The 26,748-nt window shown below is 32.7% G+C and overlaps 1 protein-coding gene across 1 annotated transcript in view; it reads right to left on the reverse strand.

Moving 5' to 3' along the window:
* Window positions 1-8,455: 8,455 nt before the first annotated feature.
* The window catches only part of LOC123664686 (Down syndrome cell adhesion molecule homolog), a 44,680-nt gene continuing 26,387 nt past the window's right edge, over window positions 8,456-26,748 (reverse strand). Inside the window, exons 4-6 of the mRNA XM_045599195.1 lie at window positions 24,280-24,457; window positions 11,679-11,815; window positions 8,456-9,040 (exon numbers count right to left, since the gene is read on the reverse strand). Of these exons, the coding sequence (XP_045455151.1) occupies window positions 8,958-9,040; window positions 11,679-11,815; window positions 24,280-24,457 (398 nt within the window). The 3' untranslated portion in view covers window positions 8,456-8,957. The remainder of the gene's footprint in view (window positions 9,041-11,678; window positions 11,816-24,279; window positions 24,458-26,748) is intronic.

Here is a 26,748-nt window from a genome sequence, read left to right on the forward strand (position 1 = left end):
AGGTTAAATTTTTGTTATTTCTGACTCTACCTTAATTCCGGTGCTACGGTAAGTGTACTCATGCTCCGTACTGCGACTATCACGCGTTATTTTCGAACAAATTTACGTAAAAACGATCTTTACTGCAAGATCAAAATACGATACGAACTGACCTTTAACGACTGACAAATAGACACTTAAACAAAATAACGCGTCAGACATAATATTCTAATAAAATTAGTAACATTGCGTGCTAGAATATAGGTATAGAAATTCGAAAAATACCCAAAACCGAATCGGAGCACTCCACTTCCACGTGGTCTTGGTCTGCCCTACCCTAGAGTTTTTTTTAAGCCGGAGGCGCGGAGGGAGTGCAGCCCTCCTGAGCAGCTCACTCATGCTCGGTTCCGCAGCGGGGGCTGGTCACCGAAGGCGACCAGACTCAGCCGCTCCTCTACGCATTCGTTCGCGCGCTTTCGCACGCAAGGGCGGAAGGGCTGCACTTCCCGCAGCGCCGTAGCCCAGCATTACTCTATGGGGTGAAAAACCCACACTCCCTCCCACCCCCCACCTTTCCATTTTCCCCCCAACCCCATAAATTTCTCACCGGGATTGTACATTTTACCGTTTTTTTATTTCACATAATAGATTGAATTATTATTATTATTATTTTGTTTGATTTATTTTATTTTACGGTATTTGTTATTTTCTAAAATACTAAATTTCCTAAAATACTTTTATGTACTTCATTAAAAACCATATGTATGTGTGCATTTATATATTGTATAATTATGTATTTATATTATATTTTTATTATCTATATGTTTATATGTTTAGATTGTACACGCTAATTTTGCGACTATTTTATAAGTTTCCTGTAGCAGGACTACTGGAAGAGATTGCATCATGGGAAAAGTAGTGCCTTTGTACCAGCATTGTTTATAAGAGCTATTTCCTTTTGCTATCCTAGTGTACATAAATAAACCAATCAATAAAATTAAAAAAAAATCAAAAACTAGAAAATATATATAAAATTCAACATTTTTTTTCAAATTGTGTTGCTTTTATACTATCTGAAGGAATTTCGTTCCTATCTTTTTTTTCACAATTATTAATTATTCTTTAATTATGTGATAGGTGATACTTGTACAGTTAAATTACTTTACACCTTTAACTTGCCTTTCTGTAAACTCTAGAATAATGATCCTAGGGGATTGTTCCTCAAATAAAAGGTACAGATCTTAAGATTTTTTTTTTTGTTGACACTCCTATTCACATAATTTACCTGAATTTTTCCAGTTTACGGAGGTTTTAGCTTGAAAGGGATAAGGCATATTCAATATAATCGCCCTTAGAGCGACAAATTGTGTTGAATACTTCCAGTGATTCATTACTGACAAATGGATACAACTGGACAAATATTCACGTTTTTTTTTTAACACAGTTACATCGCTTTACATAAAAAAAAATCGTAGCTATAGCAGATAGAAGAACATGAATGAGACCAATTTTTTTTTTTTTTATAATACCCACGCTAAAATCTCAAAAATGGTGCAACAACTCGACTTATATCACTCATCACAGGACGCATTGAATATTATTTTACTTTCAGAATTGTCAACAACTAAAAATCATCAAGTAACAATATTTTATTATATCTTAATTAAAAAAATGTATTTTTTTTTTTTTTGAATTATTCGAGACTTCATTATTTGACTGACGTATCAGGGTCGTTGGTATTTCCTAAGAATAAGTCTGGAAAAGTAAAAAAAATTAAATGTATCTATCATATTCAAGAACTGCTTTTTCAATAAAGGATAAATGCCTACCTGAATATTCTCATTATCTTAGTGTAAGTCGTTCTAGTCGTTTCTATTACAAGCAGTACAATTTTTAACCAGACTGAACGTCAAAAATGTTTTTATATGATTTACTGGCATCCCCGGCTTTGCACGGATATTTTACAAAAATTAAAAAACCTTAACCATTTTTTTTAAATAAAATATAGACTATGTCGTCCGCGGATTGTGTAGCTTCCCGACAGTGAAAGAATTTTTCAAATCGTTCGGAGCCTATTCAACGCAAACAAACAGTCAAATATTTTTCCTCTTTATAAAATGAGTATACATTTATAAAACTAAATGAAGACAAAATTAATCGGCTGGAACAAGTAAGTACATATATTAAATTCTGTTTTGATTTACTGGTTATACAAATGTCAGTGGACAGGAGTAGCCGTATAGTAGATAGAGCTGTATGTTTTTCTCCTTTTTTTCATAAATAGAATAAATCAAAATAATGGAACTGATTAGAATTGTATGGTTCTTCACGGGTTATGATGTTAATGTTTCATTTTCTTAAATTACCTTTAAATAACACAATTTACCTTTACATATTCAGTCTTATCGCATATTATTTATTTCAAATTTTTTATACATTCACTTTTTATACAACAACACAAAATAGAAGATATAAATAAATGTCACAGATTACGTCATAAGCATGTATTTGCATAATTTCTTAAAAAATATATTAGAAACCCTCTAAATCCGAGGTCTTAAATAGCTCTTTTATCCAGTTTGAGCAATGACTTCGCCCACTCGTCATAATACTCTACAAAAAACGATAAAAAATAATACTATAAGAAAAATTGTGTTATTTACGTATTTTATTTGTAAAGTGGTAGTACCGAGGTCGACCGAAGACAACCATGCTTATGACACTGATATATTAACCTTTATATTGTCCTCTCATTGAGGCGTAGTGACGAGTTCTATTAACGTTGATGGCCGTAGTCTCCCACAAGCAACAGATTATCGTTTTTCGGAGTTTATTCCTTTAGAATCGATTTTCATATAAGTTCCCCGGTTTTAAAAAAAAAATATGAGGAGTGAAATCTGTTGAATGAATAACTTCGTTACCCTATAGGGTTCCGATAGATGGCGTTATTTGATTCATTTATTTACCATTTGATATGGTACTAATCTTTTTCTTGGACTAGTAAGCCTTTTTTGTGCCTATTTATACAGTCGATCTAAAGGAGTAAACTCCAGTCGTGCGTCGGAGCTGACGCACACACTTTGTTTTTTCAAATATATTTTCTGGTCTAGTTATATACAGGCTGTAACATCGCACTGCTGGGCATAGGATTCAATATCCATGTAAGAGTAGTGTCGGAGCTTAATACACCACGCTGCTCTACTGCGGATATATTCCCTACTATGAGTAATGAGCGCTATCAGATGTATATGATACCAATCACGAGCGACAGATTAAGATGGTCTCCGAGACAGATCCTTAAGGGGAAACTTGGAGAGACCTATAAAGACATACATCCAAACTACTCACCAACAGGAACGCAATACTGCTTAAAAACAGTATTATTTAGTTGTGGTCTTTTGTAAGGTCGAGGTACTGCCCCAGTTGGTCTGCCCTAAATTTTGAGCAGGAAATTTCCTGCTGTGCCCTATCTCAGTAAATAAAGGTTATATGCAATGCGTCGTGATCGAAAGTGTGATCATTGTATCAGAGGATTCCTGTGACCACTGTACGAGTATGAAACCAATATCATCATATAAGAAACCTACGCTTAAGCGACAGTAAATCTATACTTCAGTACTTTTAAATTTAATATTTTTGTTGTTAAGATATTATGAATTATTTTACGTTATCAAATTTAATCTTACACACATCTCATGGAACTAAACGTTTCGTACCACCGCAATATAATCTACAATTTCTTAAGACTTGTAATCGCTGTAATAATGTAAAAAAAACCTTCAGAATTAAATATACCTTTATTATGAACAACTTCATTCAGAATCATCGTTTATCATTACAATATTAATATACGACATATTGAATACAAGACAGAGCAAAGTATATAAATATTTTTCAAGTTATACAATATTATATACAAAATCAACACATCTTATGTAAAAGAATCAAGGTCTACAACATTATTTGACTAGAGACCCCATTAACAATCATTCAGTTCACAAACACTTAAAATTATGTCATATATAACCTTTTTTTATCCAAAAACTGGGACTCCTATAATTAAATATGTATTTTTAAATGTATTATTACCCAAAGGTAAATATTTATAAATAGAACCTTTGATATTTTTACATAGTATCCATTGAAATGCTATTATTAATCAACTTATAATTACGTCATTACAAAAACAACTAACACGGGAAACCTACAATTTGAAAAATGCCGGAAAAAAAAACAACATTTTCTATTAATTATTTATGATTTACCAAGATATTTGAATCCGATTAAAACAATAATCTGAATGTTTAAAACTTAAACTAATCAGTTCAAAATAAATACATTAATTTAACAAATACAACAATGATTTTATTAATTTTAATAGCATTAATCCGTTATAGTGATTTTAATAAATACACATATTTATTATTAATAAAAACAATTTTAAAAACTACTGTATTATTTACAATGAGCATAACTATCGTGTACATTTGATTAGACTAGAATTATTAATAACCGTATCGGGTTTTGAGTTAACATTATTTTTATGATCGGGCGATATTTTGTTTGATTATGTATATCAGAAATATCAAAGTTTCTTTTTCATATATATTTATGAAAAAAAAAACCAAAAAAAATGAAAAAAAAGTGCATGCGTGTGTGTGTGCATTAACAATAAACACACGTCAGAAGTGAAACTTCTTAAAAGTAGCCTACGAGAGATTTATTTCACCGTGAATATAAAATACTGTGTAATATATTTTATCTCGTTCTCTCCCATACATTAATTTATTTGTTTCTTTATCATTTCATCGAGTTTCTAATCACAACGATGCTTAAGAAGTATCACTGCAATAAATGTGATTTAGTAGCGAATATTAGTGCTAGAATTGTCAGTGAAATTCCATTGGACTCTCTGCGGTCGCTAGCACGGCAAATTGAATTGACCTGCGGTTGCAGTTTAAATATAAATGAAAATGTTATCCATTTCGATTTCCGTTTATTATTGTCAATAAAACTGATAGAAAAGCGATAGACTTTTAAATAAAACTGTATAAAAAATATATTTTATTTTTATATTTTTATATAATCACTTTATTGAGAGAGACGTTTAATAATAATAATAATAGTAAATATAGTGACATCCAGTCAGATAAATAAAAAAATATCTAAAATAAAGTAAGCAATTTAAGTCGTCTGTTCCTAAAGTAAGCAAAAAATATGTAAAGAACTCATTATAGACGGCGCCACGGTCGCATAAAATCATCATATTATTAACAATTTCGATCTAGCGGGTACATCGTTCCATAGTTTAATTGGCTAGAGCGCCGACACGGTCACACATGCAGGTTCGATCCCCGCTGAAACGGTCGATTTTTGATATGATATTAAAAAATGTTTAGAATTTCCTAATGTGTGGGTAAGACAAAAATAAAATCGTACAAATTAAAAAATATATGTAGCTATATCAGTCGAATGTTACCTATGACAAACATTAAATTGCTTAGCTTAGGAACAGACGACCGTGTGTGTATGTCATAAATATTTAAAAAAAAGATATAAAAAAAAATTGCGTAGTGATCCCGCCCGACCATTAAAATTTCATGAAAACCAAACGAGTACAAAGTACAAGTTACTCTAGCGATAGATGATTAATAAATTATAAAGAGTACACATTTATAAATCACATACAGTTAGTTTTTTATATAAAACAGGCTTCTATGTCGACACTATTTACTATTGTTTATTAAAAAATGGATAAAAAATTCTTTAAATCATTTTTTCTTTCAATGAAAAATAAAAATAACAAATTGTTGTGAAAATAAAATTGAACCCTTATCCAGATATAATATGAACGACATGACACCGATAAATTTAATTGAAAGCACAGCTTAAAATAAACAAAACATGTTCGAGGCTTAAAACAATTTATATATAAATAAAATTACCTTTTCTATTTTCGACAAAATTAATTAACAGCATTGAAATCCACGTGCTGTGTGGCTACGGCACTAAAGAATTTAGCCACCCCCTCTCTTCCCGTGGGTGTCGTAAGAGGCGACTAAGGGATAACAAGGTTCCACAACCACCTTGGAACTTAAGAAGCCGACCGATGGCGGGATAACCATCCAACTGCTGGCTTTGAAATACACAGGCCGAAGACGGGCAGCAGCGTCTTCGGTGCGACAAAGCCAGTACTGCGGTCACCAACCCGCCTGCCCAGCGTGGTGACTATGGGCAAAACACATGAGTTCACGTTATTTTTGGCGTAAACTTGTGGAGGCCTATGTCCAGCAGTGGACTGTATAGGCTGTAATGATGATTGAAATCCACATTAAATACGTACGAACACATAAACACGGTCATTAAAACAATACTACAAAAGTACTTACTTTTAAAATAAAATTTAAAACAGTTTTATAATACTTATAGATCGAAATTATATTATTGTAAAAAATATAATAGCTGCGCTTAACAAAACAATGTAGGTAAGTTAATAAGTCTTTATTTCAAAAGTATTCCTGTGAAACGTAATTCGTTGATTTTTTAAATTTGGAATGACTATTTTTAGTCATTCAAATTTAGAATACGTTACATTTTCAAAACGGGCAACTTTTGATAGTGCCGACATTAACAAATTGTGAAACTAGTACCAATCAACCAGATATGTGATTTTTCAAAATCATATATATATTTTTTTAAGAAGAACAACTAATGTTCTTCAATAAATACTGACTGACTTTTTATTCTTTAAGTTATTACTTTAATATTATAAAAGGTCTTGTTTAAAACTCAGTATCTGACAACTTTAGTTTAATACGTGTGTTGAGCGATATTTAGTTTTCTTGGAAACTAAGCTCGTGAACTAACAAAAGGGTAAGAGTAGCAACGAACTTTATCTTAAAGTAGCTAAGTATAGTTTAAATTGCATACATTATGTATGGTCTTCTTTGTGGAAATTTTTCGGTTAGATTTATTATTTTGCTTTAAAAATATGTTTTAAAAATACATGATAACTTTTTTCAAACCAGAACTTGTGTAATTAACTTCATGTCCCATCAAACTTAAGGATCTAATATTTTCATCATTTTTATATTAAGATCAAACAAATAATAAACATATCATATACATATAAAATACTGAAAATTAAAACACTTTTTTTAAGTACATTAAAACCAAGTAGACTATCTGTAAAATAAATTTTTAATTTCGCAACATACATTTTCACCTTTCTCGAAAAGTTCTTAGAACGGATTCCATGTTGAAATTTAAAAAGAGTCGAGTTATCGTTGAAATTCAAAGTTAATCTCGAACGGAGTGAGTTTCATCGTAAAGTCGCAGTTGGACGGCCTTCTGGAATTTATACGCTTTCCCGAGAGAACAATGCGGAGTGGTAGAAAAATAAACTTACTAAGATGGTATTATGACATAAATTATGGAATGGATTATGTCATTTTGGTTGTAGATTTACACTATTCGTTGAATTTCGAAATTAAAAATCTCAGTTGTATAATTTTATGAAGTATGAACGGATAACATTTGATTATTTTTGCTTAAGAGTCATCAATCATTTATACAGAAAAGTATTGCGAGGAAACCTATATAATTGTAGCGGAAGAATGTCTAAGTTATTTCCGCCAGCCTGCAATGCAATAAACGTGTATTTTTTTTGCAGCAGTAGATTTAAGGGCTATCACTCTATAACAAATAGAAATTAATAGAAAAATCTGCAAAATTCAAGTCTTTACCAATATTTCACAAATTCTATCTATACAAATAAATAAAATTGGAGTGTCTGTTTGTAATATTAAATTAAGCGCTTTTAATAAATGCATATGGTTGTATACACGGTACATAAACCAAAATAAAATTCTTTTTAAAAAATTTGTCTATCTGTCTGTTTGTTCCGGCTAATCTCTGAAACGGCTGGACCAATTTTGATGGGATTTTCACTAGCAGATAGTTGATGTAATAAGGAGTAACATAGGCTATTTTTATTTTAGAAATTTATTTATTTTATAACTCTGTAAACCGAACAACAACTATTTTGTGAAATTCCACGCGGACGAAGTCACTGGCACAGCTAGTTGTAGAATAATTTGATTTGTATTACAAATTGAAAATGCAAAAATATGTATACATATATTGAAATTGGTATTTATAATATTGTTGAACCTACGATTAAAAATAATTATTTGCATATAAATACTGTATATTTATAACAACTGCAACCATTTCATTTATTTTCATAAAATTAAATTATAAATTCGACTCTAGCCGAGATATTTTAAAATTTACAGTACAACGGTTACACCGTAAAATATAGAGCACGATCCGTATAACTTTTACCCTTAACAAATATTTGTATAGCTTCAGTGAATATTTGTTGAAAAACAATTCATACCCTATCACTGAAAAGTAACAATAAATACCTATATTGAGACTATATTTATTTTCAACTAAATAATAATAAAATACATTTCGAATTGAAATATTTCATGGAACTTACAATCAATGTACATTAATAATTATTCAGATAGGCTTACAAAATTATTTTTAAAATGTTGAAACTGAAATAAAGATATTGAATTCCAGATTTAAATGAGAAACAGCTAGCGAGTATTTTGCAACAGATACATTTAAATAGGCCTTGGAATTGGCATTTGTGATTATTGTAATCACTTCAATATTTTTTTATAGTACTATGTTGATTATAATTTTTTTTTTTTTGGGATCCATCAAAACTAGTATCACAGACTGAAGTAAAGTAAACTGAATTTGAAAAAAAAATCTGATCAGACACACTTCGAAGAAAAGAAAAACAATACTTTGTTAATTATAACTACTAATTTAAAATATTAATTTAAAACGCAACCTCAAAATTTCCACAAAAAATGTCTTAATTAGGTACATTATAAGTTATATTATAATTAGATTAATTTTTACATGTTGTTGCGCGTACATAACGCGCTGGCTATTTGTCAGCTGATGAAACTGGCCAACAAGACGACCGATGGATATAAAGCAGACGCCTCTCCTCTTTGCATTGCTAGCGGATTCTCACCTGTAAAAATTTGAATGAGTAAAAAACCCGCGTCTCCGACTTGCCGTGTCGGCGCTCTAGCCAATTAAGCTATGGAACGATGCACCCGCTCGAGCGAAATTTTCGATATGATAATTTTTAATTTTCGGTTTAAGCGAACCGTGGCGCCGTCTATAGTGAGCTCTTTACAGAAACCCGTAACTATTCAAAGTTTCATATTACAATGAAAATCTTTGACAGGAGACGACACCGTGCTATTTTTAATATCTAAGATTTTTATTTTTGTGTTACCCACATTAGGAATTCTAAACATTTTTGAATATCATATCAAAAATTGACCGCTCCAGCGGGGTTCGAACCCGCGTCTCCGACTTGCCGTGTCGGCGCTCTAGCCAATTAAGCTATGGAACGATGCACCCGCTCGAGCGAAATTTTCGATATGATAATTTTTAATTTTCGGTTTAAGCGAACCGTGGCGCCGTCTATAGTGAGCTCTTTACAGAAACCCGTAACTATTCAAAGTTTCATATTACAATGAAAATCTTTGACAGGAGACGACACCGTGCTATTTTTAATATCTAAGATTTTTATTTTTGTGTTACCCACATTAGGAATTCTAAACATTTTTGAATATCATATCAAAAATTGACCGCTCCAGCGGGGTTCGGACCCGCGTCTCCGACTTGCCGTGTCGGCGCTCTAGCCAATTAAGCTATGGAACGATGCACCCGCTCGAGCGAAATTTTCGATATGATAATTTTTAATTTTCGGTTTAAGCGAACCGTGGCGCCGTCTATAGTGAGCTCTTTACAGAAACCCGTAACTATTCAAAGTTTCATATTACAATGAAAATCTTTGACAGGAGACGACACCGTGCTATTTTTAATATCTAAGATTTTTATTTTTGTGTTACCCACATTAGGAATTCTAAACATTTTTGAATATCATATCAAAAATTGACCGCTCCAGCGGGGTTCGAACCTGCGTCTCCGACTTGCCGTGTCGGCGCTCTAGCCAATTAAGCTATGGAACGATGCACCCGCTCGAGCGAAATTTTCGATATGATAATTTTTAATTTTCGGTTTAAGCGAACCGTGGCGCCGTCTATAGTGAGCTCTTTACAGAAACCCGTAACTATTCAAAGTTTCATATTACAATGAAAATCTTTGACAGGAGACGACACCGTGCTATTTTTAATATCTAAGATTTTTATTTTTGTGTTACCCACATTAGGAATTCTAAACATTTTTGAATATCATATCAAAAATTGACCGCTCCAGCGGGGTTCGAACCCGCGTCTCCGACTTGCCGTGTCGGCGCTCTAGCCAATTAAGCTATGGAACGATGCACCCGCTCGAGCGAAATTTTCGATATGATAATTTTTAATTTTCGGTTTAAGCGAACCGTGGCGCCGTCTATAGTGAAAATTTCGCTCGAGCGGGTGCATCGTTCCATAGCTTAATTGGCTAGAGCGCCGACACGGCAAGTCGGAGACGCGGGTTCGAACCCCGCTGGAGCGGTCAATTTTTGATATGATATTCAAAAATGTTTAGAATTCCTAATGTGGGTAACACAAAAATAAAAATCTTAGATATTAAAAATAGCACGGTGTCGTCTCCTGTCAAAGATTTTCATTGTAATATGAAACTTTGAATAGTTACGGGTTTCTGTAAAGAGCTCACTATAGACGGCGCCACGGTTCGCTTAAACCGAAAATTAAAAATTATCATATCGAAAATTTCGCTCGAGCGGGTGCATCGTTCCATAGCTTAATTGGCTAGAGCGCCGACACGGCAAGTCGGAGACGCGGGTTCGAACCCCGCTGGAGCGGTCAATTTTTGATATGATATTCAAAAATGTTTAGAATTCCTAATGTGGGTAACACAAAAATAAAAATCTTAGATATTAAAAATAGCACGGTGTCGTCTCCTGTCAAAGATTTTCATTGTAATATGAAACTTTGAATAGTTACGGGTTTCTGTAAAGAGCTCACTATAGACGGCGCCACGGTTCGCTTAAACCGAAAATTAAAAATTATCATATCGAAAATTTCGCTTGAGCGGGTGCATCGTTCCATAGCTTAATTGGCTAGAGCGCCGACACGGCAAGTCGGAGACGCGGGTTCGAACCCCGCTGGAGCGGTCAATTTTTGATATGATATTCAAAAATGTTTAGAATTCCTAATGTGGGTAACACAAAAATAAAAATCTTAGATATGAGTAAAAAACCGACAAATAGTATTACGAGCAAATGTACTCACGAAATACTGGAAGTTGTTTTCCATTATACTGCTTCATCTGAATCGTTTGACTATAGTACTGTGCTTTTAGAAGACTTAATATTTTTATCTAAACTCAATTTTCACTACTGAAAAATCAAAAATCTTGGGAAATTCAACCAGAGCTCTTGGAGAAAGTCGGTGGTAGGGTCAGTGACTCGCTTGCGATGTTTCAACATTAATGATATTCTAAGATTCGATAATAATGATAGGCTATGATAACCGCTTACGTAATGTTTGTTTACCACTCTGGTAGTAGGGAAAAAATCAGTAAAATACCATTTTTTTAAATGGATGAATGTATAAGACCTCAACGTGAACCGTGATACCTAAGGAGTAATATAATTATACTAAATTAATTTCTGGTAAACCTGGTAATACCTCTGAGTACGTGTACAGACACCGCAGATGCCGCGACATCAGCTAACGAGCACGTGTAGTTGCCTGAATCGTTTCTGTTTGCGTTTGCTATATAGAGTCTTGATAAGGCGCCGTTAGATGTCGCTTCTGTTTTGACACTGTCAACAAACGATTTGTATTATTATTATGACTTCATAATATTTTTGTGATGACTAACGACCAAGTCGTTTTAAGAAATTTTCAGTAGTGCAGTTTTCCTCAAATTAACTCTGACTCAATGTAGAGAGGAGATGCCTTTGCCTTGCAATAAGGTATTTATGTACATTTTCAGTTTCATGAAGTATATTATTTTATTGTATATTATAAAAATATTAAAGAAAATTGTAAAGGTGAAAAATTTACAATGTCGTAGCCTTACATCTACTCATTGCTTAATGAATGACTTATCACAGAGATCTTACTTTGCACCCGGACATTAAATTAATAACTTCATACAATTACTTTATATTTAATAATAATAATAATAATAAATACTATTTATTGTACACCACAAAGAAACATTACAAAAAAGTGATACATGCAAAGAAAGGTGTACAAAGGTGGTCTTATCGCTAAGAGCGATTTCTTCCAGACAACCTCAGGGTATATTTGAATATTAGCAGTTAATGGTGAAAACGTTCTTAGAATTGTTTTTAGCAAAACTTATTTTCTATGATATTTGATCTCGCGTAGAAAAAGTTTCACCCACAGATTTTCATTAGAGCACCAAGTGGCCACGAAAAAGTCGTAAAACAAATTCTAGTCTTCTCTTATTTCTTTCTAAGTTTTTGTATTACAAAAAGGCTAATACATTTTAGACAACTAGTACACCAAACCAAGTTTATTCCATTTACTTTACCACGATACAATAAAAATATATAGCACTGAGAGAATCGCAAAGACTCACAGAACAACAGAAGTTTCATAAAATAGCCGGCAACGGTCTTAGTCAAATTTCTAACATTTTTAATAATACAAAGAAGATGTTCCGTTTCAAACAGTTAACGTTATAGCTTTCAACCGTGCCAAGTCACACGGAATGTCAATTCAAACCCGAAATTACCTCGAAATTGTCCAAAAACTTAATGGAATCAGTGTTTTAATTAAACTCATTCAACCGTTACGATCCTCAAACAAAGGCGAAGTGAATTAACATCGCAAAATTTCTTTCAAATAAATCTTGTCTGCGAATTCACACACGTTCACAAAATACCGCGAGTAATTTCTTTGTTCGCGTCTCTGGTATGCAAATTAGGGGTGAAGTTAACAATTGGTTATCCTTTTCGTTACGTTTCGTTATGTAACGCGATAGGGCGCCGTTCAATTACAGATATCATTGTTTCTGTTTATTGGTCCTCCGAGCCGGATAAAGGAAAGTTGATCGTGAAACAATAGATTCTATAAGTCAGTTTGATTGCGTCGGGGATTAGATGTGTTTCTTTTTATATTGCTGTTGGCGAAATTGAGTACAAATACGAGTATAACATGGTTAGATAAATCTGCTTTATAAGAATCAAGTTAGTACACCCGACTGATTTCGTATTAAACAATAATTTCGAGTGACATTGTCATTCGGGTTCTTTTGTAATTTAAAACGAGGCATATTAAGGTATTTAATGGTTGGAATATTTTATTTTTTTCAGTAACTGAAACGTAAATCTTTATGTGTAGTTAATATAATAGAACCATTTTTACTGAAAAGCGCTTTTGTGATAAACTTAAAAATGTAAATGTTACATTATTTTTTTATTAGAGATCAAAATTGAGTTTCAGAGGTTCAACGAGTCTACTCTGTAAATAGAAGTGTAAGAAATAATATCAGTACTTGCTATTACTATTCGTAATATAGTGAATGGTATAGACATTGATTTTAATAGATTATTACACACTGTACAAAAAAAATTGTAATACATCTGTCATTTCAATCACTTCTATATAAATACGGCAATATATACTCATTTTAGACTTTATTCTAAGACATTTTTCACAAACATATTTCCTCCTTCGCAGACAGTGAAGTGAATTTTATACAAATTTAGTATTTGTTGTATTAAAAATTTTGTATTTTCTGTTCCTTTTACGACTTATTAGATTAGATTTTATCAAAAGTACATTACAAATACGCTTTATATAAAAATCAATCATATAAGAATTATTGTGATAATATCAAAGCAAAATATGTTTCTTAGCATTTAACGAAATGGGAATGCTCTCTTAAAAAGACTTTTCTCACAAAAACTGGCGTCCGTGACCGAAGACCGGCCTCATTTTGTATTTAATAACATTACAATACACAAAAGAGCAGCAACCTTGCTCTAGATGGACCCACGTTTTAGATGCTTATCACATTTTGGCAACTATTGTTATTACTTTTCTTACAAAAATTTTGAATATTGCTTAATGGAATAACCAGCTAGTGTAACTTGAATACTGATTACAGATAGCGTTCTTTTTCTGTGATGAATATAGTAGCCAGAGTCTTGAGGACGTTTCTGTGTTTCAGTGTAGGTAAGGTCAGCAATGTGGTCGCGATGCCCTTGGCTTTACCTACCATACGATTGTTTATATAATTACTATCTCAAGATATTAACAATAACGGTCTCATGTACCATATTTCTTCAATTTTTTTCGTAGTTGACTAACAGGCAACCGTTTCTTTATACATACGTTCTTGCAAACTTTTACATTTACATCTAACATATTAGGATTATTATTAATCTGAACAATTTGTTCATTCCACACTTATGGTTCTACAGGACTTAAAGCGATTGTCATTTTGAAACTACGAACATTGGCGACTTTGCAGGTGTCATTGTCAGGGTCGACTTTTATATGAAAAATGGTTATAATGAACGTGAGAGTTTAAAAACCTGTTTTTTTTTGTTATACCTATATGACTAGATCGGCAAACAAGCGTACGGCTCACCTGATGGTAAGCTATTACCGTACCTTATACGTATAGACGTTTGCAACACCAGAGGCATCGCAAGCGCGTTGCCGACCCTATTCCCAATTCCTCCCAGGATTCATTCTAATGCAATGGTATTAAGACCTGGTGTTGGTGTATTTTTATAAAAGTGGGTGACATTATAAAATATCTTTATAATAAAATAGCGCTAGCCAGACGTACATTGGATTTTGTGTTTGTGTCACACAGTGCGCCTGAAATCCTATCTTCTAACATCTAACAGCTTTTTAAGTCCTTTCAATCTATTTTGATACAAATTATGAATTCCATTTTATTTTCAAGAGATTGTCAGAATTTATTTAACTTTTTCATTTATTTCAACATCGTATCTCTAAATTAAAATTTTAAACTAAAATTTAGAAACGTCTCTTACATACTCTTGTTTGATAATAAAACTGTTTGAAATTAATATATTTTTTTAGCAAATATATTAAAAGTAAAAGTAATATTTCATAATGTTTATGAAAAAAATATGGAATTAATTTATATAGCCACTTCATAAAGGTACTTTGCTTAAATAAGTAAAAACGTAATACCCTTGTATTATGCTATGGGTTTTTATTATGCTTTAAATAAAACAGGTAATATTTAATATTCGTCAAATTAAATCAAATAAAAAAAAACTTAATTCAAATAGGCTTCAAAGGCGCCTTTGAATCTTTATTTTACAAATTTATTAAATTTGAAAAATGAAGATTTAAAAAATTCAATTTTTTTTTAATTTTTTATTTCCGGTTTGGTTGTTAGTCCTTGTGGGAATCCTCACCATACCCCAGAGAGCACGTTAAGCCGTCGGTCCTGGTTGTTATCATAACTACCTGATAGCGATCGTCACTCATAGAAGGGAACATATCCGCCAATCGGTGGAGCAGCGAGGATACTTAAGCGAGGACACTTCCCAGCAGCGGGATTTGACAGGCTGAATCATTCGTATTGTTATAATTAAGGGTGAACATCACGCCTAGTTCGGACCTTAGACAAATAGTTAAGTTTACAAAAAATGTAAGCCTTAGAAACAATACATTGAAACGTTTAAGTTTTTAACCGACTTCCAAAAAAGGAGGACGTTCTCAATTCGACTGTATTTTTTTATGTATGTTACTTCAGAAATTTTGACTGGGTGGAGCGATTTCGACAAATTTTCTTTTGATCGAAAGGTGGTGTGTGTCATTTGGTCCCATTTAAATTTATTTGAGATCTATTAACTACTTTTCGAGTTATATCTAATAATGCGTTTTTACTTGACGCTTTTTTCGTCGACCTACGTTGTATTATACCGCATAACTTTCTGTTGGATGTACCGATTTTGATAAAAAAATTTTGTTGGAAAGGGGATATCCTTAGTTTAGTACCATGATAAGGAAACCAGGATCTGATGATGGAAACCCAGAGAAATCGAGGGAAACTCTCGAAAATCCGCAATAACTTTTTACTGGGTATACCGATTTTGATAATTTTTAATTTTATCGAAAGCTGATGTTTAATCATGTGGTAACATATAAATTTTATCGAGATCTGATAAGTACTTTTTGAGTAATCTTTGATAACGCGTAGTTACTAAACTATTTTCTCGTCGATCTACGTTGTATTACTCGTCGATGTAATTGAAATCGGTTTTTTTTTTTTTCGTTTGCGAGCAAACATATTATTATAGAACTAGCTTTGCCAGTGACTTCGTCCGCGTGGAATTTCACAAAATAGTTGTTGTTCAGTTCACAGAGTTATAAAATAAATAAATTTCTAAAATAAAAGTAGCCAAGTTACTCCTTAATACATCAGTGACCTGCCAGTGAAAGTCCCGTCAAAATCAGTCCAACTGTTTCCGAGATTAGCCGGAACAGACAGACAGACAGACAAAAATTGTAAGAAATGTTATTTTGGTATATGTACCGTGTATACATTCATATGCATTCAGTAAAAAAGCGTTTATTTTAATATTAAAAACAGACACTCCTATTTTATTTATTTCTATAGATTTTATTAATGTAATTTTCAGTAGGTTCATTTTTTTTGGGTTAACAATAGTTTATACTGCATATAATATATAACTATATCTAATTTGGGATATTCGATTTTGGAATTCCGTACATTCTAAGTAATTTGAAAAATTTTGGAAGTCACTTTATACCTGATACTGAAGCCAAGTTTTTTTATCATTTATGTTTTGCCTATCTGTTAGTCAACCAGTCTGTCTATATCTCAGCCATAGATTATACCAAAATCAATAAATAAAAAAATTAAAATATTTATTTGTTTTCTCAAATAATAATAAAAAATAACTATACTATAAATAATAAACTATTTCATTGCAAGAGAAAACAAATTTTTTAAACGTATACTTACTTGGATGTATTAACGTCTAGTCCTATTTAATGGCATCGATTTTTTGTAACATGCGACATATTTCTCAAACATTGTCAAGTAAGCTTTTAGATGTGTCGGGGGTCCGAAAACACAAACAAAAACAAAAGCGCAAATCACAACAAAAATTTGTTGGGCCTCTATAAATGTTTGCCATGACAAACCAGCGCTGCGCCAACGCGTTGCCATATCGGACAATCAAAAGTTACTCGTATATTTTTTGGTTCTATTGTGCAATTTGATATTTCACTATTTCATTTATTACCTCAGTACATAGTATTTTACCGGCTCTTTCCACTAATATAATTTGTAAGCGTCAAACTCGCAACCAATATTATCAAGTTCAAAGTCAAATAATTAAAAAAAAACTATTATACCCAATAACCTTTAAATTTAACTCAACATTTCGACGAAATACAAACAAAACCCTCTATTTCTGAGCAGATAACCTAAATAAAGGGCTGCCCTTATTTATTTAAATTGCCTTAAAGATTTATTACGATCGTATTATTTACGTTAAAATAGAAATTAGAATTATAATTCCTTATAACTTTAATTACACTCCTCGTGCTATTAATGGAAATTATTTAATATATTTTATTTATCTACCTGCCGCCCTAGCTTAGGTATGTCTCGGTATTTAGGTTAAGAGTTTGGTTCGAGATACGTAAGCCATTTGAATACAGATTATGGCAGATTTTACTTATTAAATAACAAAATGTTTAACACTTGGCATTATTACCTTTATCTAAATTATTAAAGTAACTTAAACAGTAAAAGATCTCTGAAGGTAATAAGTAGGGTAGGGTGCCTTAAAAAAATATTCGTGCGAATTCAAATTAAGTTTTTCTAAGCCAACAATAATGCACTTTTTCTTTTGCCTTTGCTAGTTTTCAAGTGTTGTTTAAATTTAGTTAAATTAGTTATATCTATGATGTTGTTGTATTCAATAAAAAAACTTTTAAATATAATTTAATTAGATACGGAATAAAATGAATGCAATTATGTGTTCCCTGTGGCAAGTGATACAAGTCAAAAATCATCATTTTACAGGAGAGCAAAAACCAGATTTAAGAAATTCTTGTTTGTGAAATAAGTGGGCTTGGTCAACAGGAGTATCTTTTTTATAGGGTGAAATATTCTATTTCAATGTACATTTTAATTTTTTTGGGAAATACTTTATTTCAAAAGTAATTTACGGGAAAACATTTTCGATTTGTACCATTTTTCACATTTATTAAGTGCTACAATTATGTGATAAATGATACTTATACGGCTAAAATTACTCTACACCTTAACTTTACTTTGTCAAAATTCTAGAATAATGACCCTATCGCAATGTTCCTCAAACGAAAGATAAAGATATAGTCCTATAAATTTAATTTTGTTTCTATTATTACTTACCTATTCACATAATTCACGTGAATTTTGTCAGTTTACCAGTTTTTGGTTCAAAGGGACGTAACTCGTTGAACACATTTATTGCATATTTAAAATCGCTATAACTACGAAAAGCTGTCAGTGTCGAAACATTCTACCAATTCTAGATAATTTTAGAACTGCGCCGTATAGTTACGCTACGCTCATAATCGCTATAAGCGATAAGGCCGCCTTTGCATGTATTACTTGTTTTTGTATCTAATCGTTCTAAAATGTATCTTTTTTTTGTGTGTGTGATAAAGTTTCATAAAATAAAAAAATAAAAAATATTTTATGTAGTAAAAATGGTATGGGTAACTAAGAGTCCGTGAATGTTGTTTATATAATAAAAAAAAGCAAAGAACTCAGTATTTACGATACTGGAAAAAAAAGACAGATTTGAAAAAACAGGTTTTTTAAATCTTTGTCGTAATAAAATGTATCTCATAAATTTTTCGACCACGTTTCTTCCGCTCACAGAGTAAAGCAGTTTGAATTATTAATGAATTAAATGAATAATGAATGAACGAATCACAATCAATGATAACATCACGAAGGTGTTCGTATCATTTTTATTTTTAAGAAAGGAAAAACTGTCCCTCCTTTGAAAAAAGGCTTTAACAAAGGATAATAGAAAGAAAGAGAAAATTTTAACGAAACATTTAAAAGCTTTTATACCTGGGGCGTATTTTATTAATAGTATCGCAGTCTTAGAACAGTGGTCGATCAATCACTACATAATGGAAATTTTAGTCGACATGGGGAGCTATCGTCTCGTAATTATTTTCTATTGGCTCAACGTCTAAACTAAAAAAAAAACAACTAATTGCACTTACTATACTCGTATGTATATATCGGGTCGAATAAAGGAATAACACAAATACAGAACTGGTAAAAATTGATAAATCGGGTGTAAGTTGAGTGAATTCTTAAACAAGATTGAAAATCTGAATAGTTCATAGTACATCTATGTGTGTGTTCAACTTTTACTGTAAACTTCATAATAGTATACCAACGCACACAAACATAAATTTTACTTTTTATTTATTTATTTATTTTATTTATTTACTCTTTATTGTACACCACAATATGCAAATACAAAATAATAATAATACAGACAACTTAAGAATGTGTAGTACAAGAGGCGGTCTTATGGCTAGTTAGCCATTTCTTCCAGACAACCCGACTTTTTCACTTTTTTTTTTATTTTTTTTATTTACTTCTAATATTCTTGCGGTACAAATACACTACCAATAAAAAATATTGTTTTTTTTTTTTAACGTACTGATTAAAATCATTATAGAAAGGTCATAGTGCTAGTATTTAAAGAAAATTATATACCTAAAACTAGCTGTGCCCGCGGCTTCGCCCGCGTTGAAATCAGTGAGTCACAAAGTTTTCCCGGCAAACTTCCAGTAAAACTCAAAATGTCATCAAAATCGGCTTAGTCGTTCCGTAAACCTTCCTCTTGAAGCCCTCTCCATTGGTGAAACCGCATGAAAAGCCGTTCAGTAAATTTTGAGGGAATCGATCACATACACTTTTGGGGACTTTTTGTTATAATACACTAACTGTTGCTCTCGACTATGTTTCATACAAACTATCAACCCTAATCAAACGCCCTTAGCAGTGGAATATCGGAGAATCCGTTCTTAGCGGACGTTTACTAACTATAATCTACTTCCCTGCTAAATTTCATCTTTGTCCATCCTGGATGGATGGACCATCCAGCGGTTTTGAGTTCTCGTGATGAGTGAGTCAGTGAACTTTCTCTTTTATATATATATATTACGATGCATTTATTATTTGGACATCTTCTCACCACCTATAGAGTATACATTTTAAATTTCAAGTATCTTACTTCAAAAACATAGGACTTTCATAGAAACTTCCAACCCCCGTTTCATCCCTTTAGGAGTCGAGTTTCATAAAATTCGTTCTTAGCGGATGTCTACGCCCTATAAGGAACCTACTTACCAAATTTCAAGTTTGTAACTGTTATAATTTCGAAAATTTCGTGATGAGTAAGTCGACCTACCATCCCCCGTTGTAAACCCAAAAGAGATTTGTTTTCTAAAGATACATTATTTGGACACCTTCTCACCATCTATAGAGCATATATTTTAAATTTCTAGTCTCTTACTTCAAAAACATAGGACTTTCATACAAACTTCGGACCCCCGTTTTATCCCCTTAGGGGTCGAGTTTCATAATATCCGTTCTTAGCAAATGTCTACGCCCTATAAGAAACCTACCTGACAAAATTTCAAGTTTGTAACTGTTATAGTTTCGGAGATTTCGTGATGAGTGAGTCAATCTACCATCCCCCGTTTTAACCCAAAAAGGGACTTGATTTCTAAATATACATTGTTTGAACACCTTCTCATCATTTATAGAGTATACATTTTAAATATCAAGCATCTTACTTCAAAAACATAGAACTTTCATACAAACTTCCAACCCCCGTTTTACCCCCTTAGGGGTCGAGTTTCGTAAAATCCGTTTTTAGCGGATGTTTATGCTCTATAAGAAACCTACCTGCCAAATTTCAAGTTTCTAGGTGTTATAGTTTCGGAGATTTCGTGATGAGTGAGTCAACCTACCATCCCCCGATTCAACCCCAAAAGGGAGTTGATTTCTAAAGATATATTATTTGGACACCTTCTCATCATCTATAGAGCATACAGTTTAAATTTCAAGTCTCTTACTTCAAAATCATAGGACTTTCATACAAACTTGCTACCCCTATTTAACCCCCTTAGGGGTCGAGTTTCGTAAAATCCGTTCTTAGCGGATGCCTACGTCTTATAAGAAGCCTAACTGCCAAATTTCAAGTTTGTAGGTATTATAGTTTCGGAGATTTCGTGATGAATGACCTTTCGCTTTTATATATATTATAGATATCAACTCAAGAGTTAATCAAACCAAATGTGAAAATCTGATGAAATCACGCGGTGCCTTAGGTCTTCGTATCAAATAACTTTAACCGAGACGTTTATAGCTTTAATCGAGGGAAGTGTGTATTTTATTCATCAAAGGTACTTTACGCAGAGTCAAAATACAATACAAAAATATATAATTTACAAACGTTAGACATAATATTTATTTTTTGCGTTCTCGTACTCCATACAAGTTCAGGCAATGTTTTTGATACGGTATTTTAGCTGATGTAATGAGATGTAATGAAAACGATGTGTTTATGCAGTGATATATGCTACGCTAGATCTTGCTGCTAATTAATTTATAAAGCATTCATGCATCTCTATTCGATGCAATTAACATTTACTCGCATTATAACTGTTATACATATTACGAACTAGTATTTCTACCGACTAAGTGTAATAACTAGATTTTCATTGACATTCAATATATGAAAACATAAATTGAAATAAATATTCAAAGTTTGAAATCTAAGGACACAAAAAAAGTTTAAAATCACAATTTTTAATTAAATAATTGTTTTGTAAAAGGTACTTCCGATTATCACAATGCTAGCATTATATTATTATTTTCGACGATTTCTAAAAATAATTATAATTTCACGTTCTCAAAATAAATTATATTTCTCTCGTTTATGCTTGATACAAACTGAGTTACTTTTTGAGGTTCATCCGAAATGGCTCTGTGGCGGCTTTGACTTTGAAATGTTGTATAAACTAATTAACTAATATTTGCTCTACTGGAGTATTATAAAACCATAATCAACTTTCCTTTTTATTATGCTTAACGGGTGGAAGCAAACATATATGAAACACGCATAGATCTAAGGTTCTAAGGTCCTTAACCACATTACCAAACTGACATTTTCCCTAACCGACCATATCATTCAAGTGGAATATTTCAGGCGTACAAACTTAGAAATACAAGAAAATTTTATCTTTATATAGTCTGAATAACAACTGAGTTACATATTATCAAAATTATGCTACAAAGTCATTTACTCTTTAAAATACGTATAATTAGGGTGCATAATATTAATACGTATGTATGTAATCAACATATATGAAGTAAGCAGTAGTGTAGTAAAATAATATACTTCAGCCTATCACAGTCCATTGCTGGCCTCTCCAAGTTCGCGCCAAAAATGGCGTGAAATCATCTGTTTTGCCCATAGTCACCTGGGTAGACGAGTTAGAGACCGCAGTTAAAATAATAAAACTCTAAAATCGAAACATAAATGGACGCTTATTCGTAACTGTACGGTAATTGCTATACTATTATAACTCTATCTTTTAAAACAGCTTCAAGCGCTGTAAACATTACTCTTAGCATCTATGTTACGCTGTTATGTGTCAGCGTAACTGCTGTTCTGTTATTTCACACAATTCCACTCTCCATATTTTTGAAGTAAAACTTCTTTACGTATGCTCTACTTGGGGAGTGCTTACTACGTGGTGAATACGTGACGAGAGCGTTACGAAAAGTGCGATCGGACGAGGCGTACGGAAGTTGAGAGGGAGATATAAGTTATATTTTTTTTTTTTTTTTTTTTTTAAATATATAGACTAGCGCTTGACTGCGATCTCACCTGAAGTCAAGTGAAGATGCAGCCTAAGGTGGTGCGCGCTTGCCTAGAAGATGCCTATTCACTCTTGATTTAAAGATACCTAAGTTATAGTTCGTTGGAAAAACGGAAGCCGGAAGGGCATTCCAAATTTTAGCGGTGCGAATTAGGAACGAGGAAGCAAATCGTTTAGTGCGAGATCGTGGGATTTCAACCACATAGCGGTGCAGATTCATGCGATGCCTTGCGGTTCGGTGGTAGAAAGGTGATGGTGGAACCAAATTGTATAGTTCTAGAGCACACTCTCCGAAATATAACCTGTAAATAGTTAGTGAAGAAAGAAATAGAGAGAGTTACGTTTCGTAATCACCAACCCGCCTGCCCAGCGTGGTGACTATGGGTAAAACACACGAGTTCACGCCATTTTTGGCGTGCACTTGTGGAGGCCTATGTCCAGTACTGGACTGCGAAAGGCTGATGTGATGACGTTTGGTATATAAGGTAGGAGCAACTAAAGAAGTCTTACTTCAGCCGTGTTGTCTAAAGCAGACTTGTTTTTTTCCATTAATTTTTGTAAGAAACAGTAAAGAAAGTGTAGAAAACGGTATTTCTCTACATTTTCTAGAAGTATAGTAGATCATGTATAGTCATTCATTCTTTCAAGAGTAGGAGCACTTTTAGTACGTTAATTTGTCAATTTGGATGTTTACTTGAATTACATTCACACATTGTTTCTAGTCTACTGCACTTCAATCTCGGTGGAGATTGTGTAGTCTTTTCTTAAGCATACTTCGAATTTATTAACATTTAGAGAATATAGGATGTTTACGTATAAGAATATCGTAAATATAGACTACTAAACACATCGACATCTTGTTGATGATCGAAATGTGAAATAGCTAATACGTGTGTGAAATATAAATATATTTTCAAGAAGCTTCCTAATTTGGGAATTACTTCAACGTGACATAGCTAAATAATACTGCTTTTGTTTTTTTCCTATAGAAAATAAAACAATATTTGGGGATGCTCTGCATTAAAAATTGTTGTAGAGTCCGTGCTTGGAATGCTCTTCGTGTTACAAGCGTCTTTAGGCTACGTCAACCACTTATCACGTTACTTATTCTCTGCGGTCACCAACCTGCCTGCCCAGCGTGGTGACTATGGGCAAAACACGTGAGTCCACGTTATTTTTGGCGTAAACTTGTGGAGGCCTATGTCCAGCAGTGGATTGTATAGGCTGTAATGATGATAATGATGAACCACTTATCATCAAGTGGACCATCACTTGTTTATCAAACTAATTGTAAAAACAAGCTTTGAAAACATACCTGACGCCTCCTCTCTTCGTGTCGTAGTTAAGCAATCTTCCCCCATGCTTCCAGTTGACCTGACGCGCTGGCTGCGGCACCTCGCTGACAACACACCTCAGTTCAATGATCGACCCTTCCTTGTAGAACTTGTCTTGGAGCGGCCGACCGCGTTCATCTACTATTTCCACTTTTGGCACTGTTTCGACAAAAAGAAATAGTGAGATTTAAAAAAATATATTTAAATAAGATGTTAATAAAATTAAAAAGCTGTCAAAACGTAGCAAATCTACTACTGCAGAACAAATGATTTCATTGTTATCAACAATTGAGATCAATGTTTAGCTAAGGGTCTACTTAGAACATACGGATCTTACGCTTCAGCCTGTAATATCCCCTTTCCCCATGTAGGAAAAGGATCAGAGCTTAATCCACCACGCTGCTCCAATGCGGATTGGCGGGTATATTCCCTACTATGAGTAACGATCGCTATCAAGTGTACATGATAACAACCGACGGTTTAACGTGCTCTCCGAGGCACGGTGGGCAGACCCACAAGGACTGCACAAACACACACAGATCTTAATAATATGTTAAGTTTCCATATGAATAGTTGATACTGTCGTTTTTGCTTACTGCTAGTTGTAACGTATATATCCAACTAGCTTAAATAATCGTTACATTTTAAGAAATTTTCCTAATTTCTGCAATTTTTTTTTTCATTCCGTAAAAACCTTCCACAAACTATTAGGAAACCTGAAAAGAAATCTGCTAATATCGGCCCAGTTGTTCTCGAGTTTAGCGTTTAGCTAGAGAATTAAAATTCATTTTAATTTAAATAGATCACGTTATATTGTTGATTACGTTACGTTAATGAAATTGATGAAAACGATTGTAACTGAATTTAAATAAATAAATTAATTAAAATAATATTGATTAATTTTTAACAAATTATATCTGTAATTAATGGATTCGGTATTCTAATAAGTAATAATCATATATAATATTATCGTCAAATAATTAATTCAGCATCCTAAGCTCGTGAAGTGGAAATGCTAGGAGACATTAATCTACCTTCTGCCTCCCTGAATACCCACCCTTTTAAGCTTAAGTTAACATCTTTGAGTAAAATAAAACTGGTGATGTTTATTTATTAAAACATATTGTTTCCCGATAGAAAATATAAAATTAATTAGCAGAAAAGTTTTTTTTTTTTGTTTCGTTTTAAACTTACAATTAATAATAAAATAAACACCCATGTTCACATCAATTATTATTTGCAATAATTTGTATTTTCAATTTGGTTTTGTATTACTTTTTTTTTAATTTATATTATTGCAAAAATTATAATAATACGTTATTTAAGAAATGAAGGACTTAAAAGTACAAAACATCTTCCACTACCTGACATAAATATTGATATTTACGACATAGATATACTTTATTGCAGACTTATAGTACGAACATTAAAAACAATAGAACAAAAAGATACCGAATAAAGTGCAAAGGCGGTCTTATCACTGACAGTAATTTCTTACAGACAATCCGTTGATAAAGGAAACATTTGTAACATATAACAAGTACACGGTGCAATTTAAAACAATATACTATGTATAAGATTCATTTATACAATACACCAAAAACTATATTTACATATACATAAACGTAGACATATATTTATACTAGCTGTACCTTGCGCACGTTGCTGCGCTTTTTTTTTGTCGTACCAACTTAGAAACCTTTGTGGGCTCATGCACAACACTTTTATGAAGATCATGACATGATCAAATGCATAGTTTACGATTCTATAAAGGAATTATAGACAAACATTCATTATATATACAAAAGGTCGGTTGAATAGCAATAGCAGCAGACGTTGTCCTGCCCGGAAAACAGCTACCAAATTTGATAGCTATATCGGTATGTATACTGATAGCAGCGCCTCCTACCACCGATTGAAATAAAAACTAACATATCTTCCAAGTTAGACCAAATTACAGATGATTACAAAATTTGATTAAATTTAGTTCAGTAGTTTCGGCGTTACATACATTTAAAATTTTCATTGTTAACGCCTACTCCCGCAATCCTTATTGGGAATGAGTTGCCGATGTACCGACTACTTTTATGACAATTATAAAATAAAAACGAAGTAATTAACTATTATTGTAAAAATCCAAAATCTACTAAACTTAAACTAACAACTAACTTAAACAAACACCAACCTAAGTAGGTAATTAAAATAAAAACCCTAAATAATAATAAAAGTAATGAAATAAAATCCGTTCTATGTACAGTGTGTTTATAACAAAACGCTAGTTTGCGCCTTGAAAATTCTAAACAGACACGGCCTTCAATAATGTCTGTCTTCACGCGTCTGCCTGCGTTCGGGTCGTGCACGCAGCGATGAGCGATTTCTTTTTTTCGCCCGTCGCCATAGTAACCCGCACTCGATTAATAAAATCGTCGTAACTATTAAAATATTAATTA

The sequence above is a fragment of the Melitaea cinxia genome, chromosome 22 (assembly GCF_905220565.1).
Source record: "Melitaea cinxia chromosome 22, ilMelCinx1.1, whole genome shotgun sequence".
Classification (NCBI taxonomy): domain Eukaryota; kingdom Metazoa; phylum Arthropoda; class Insecta; order Lepidoptera; family Nymphalidae; genus Melitaea; species Melitaea cinxia.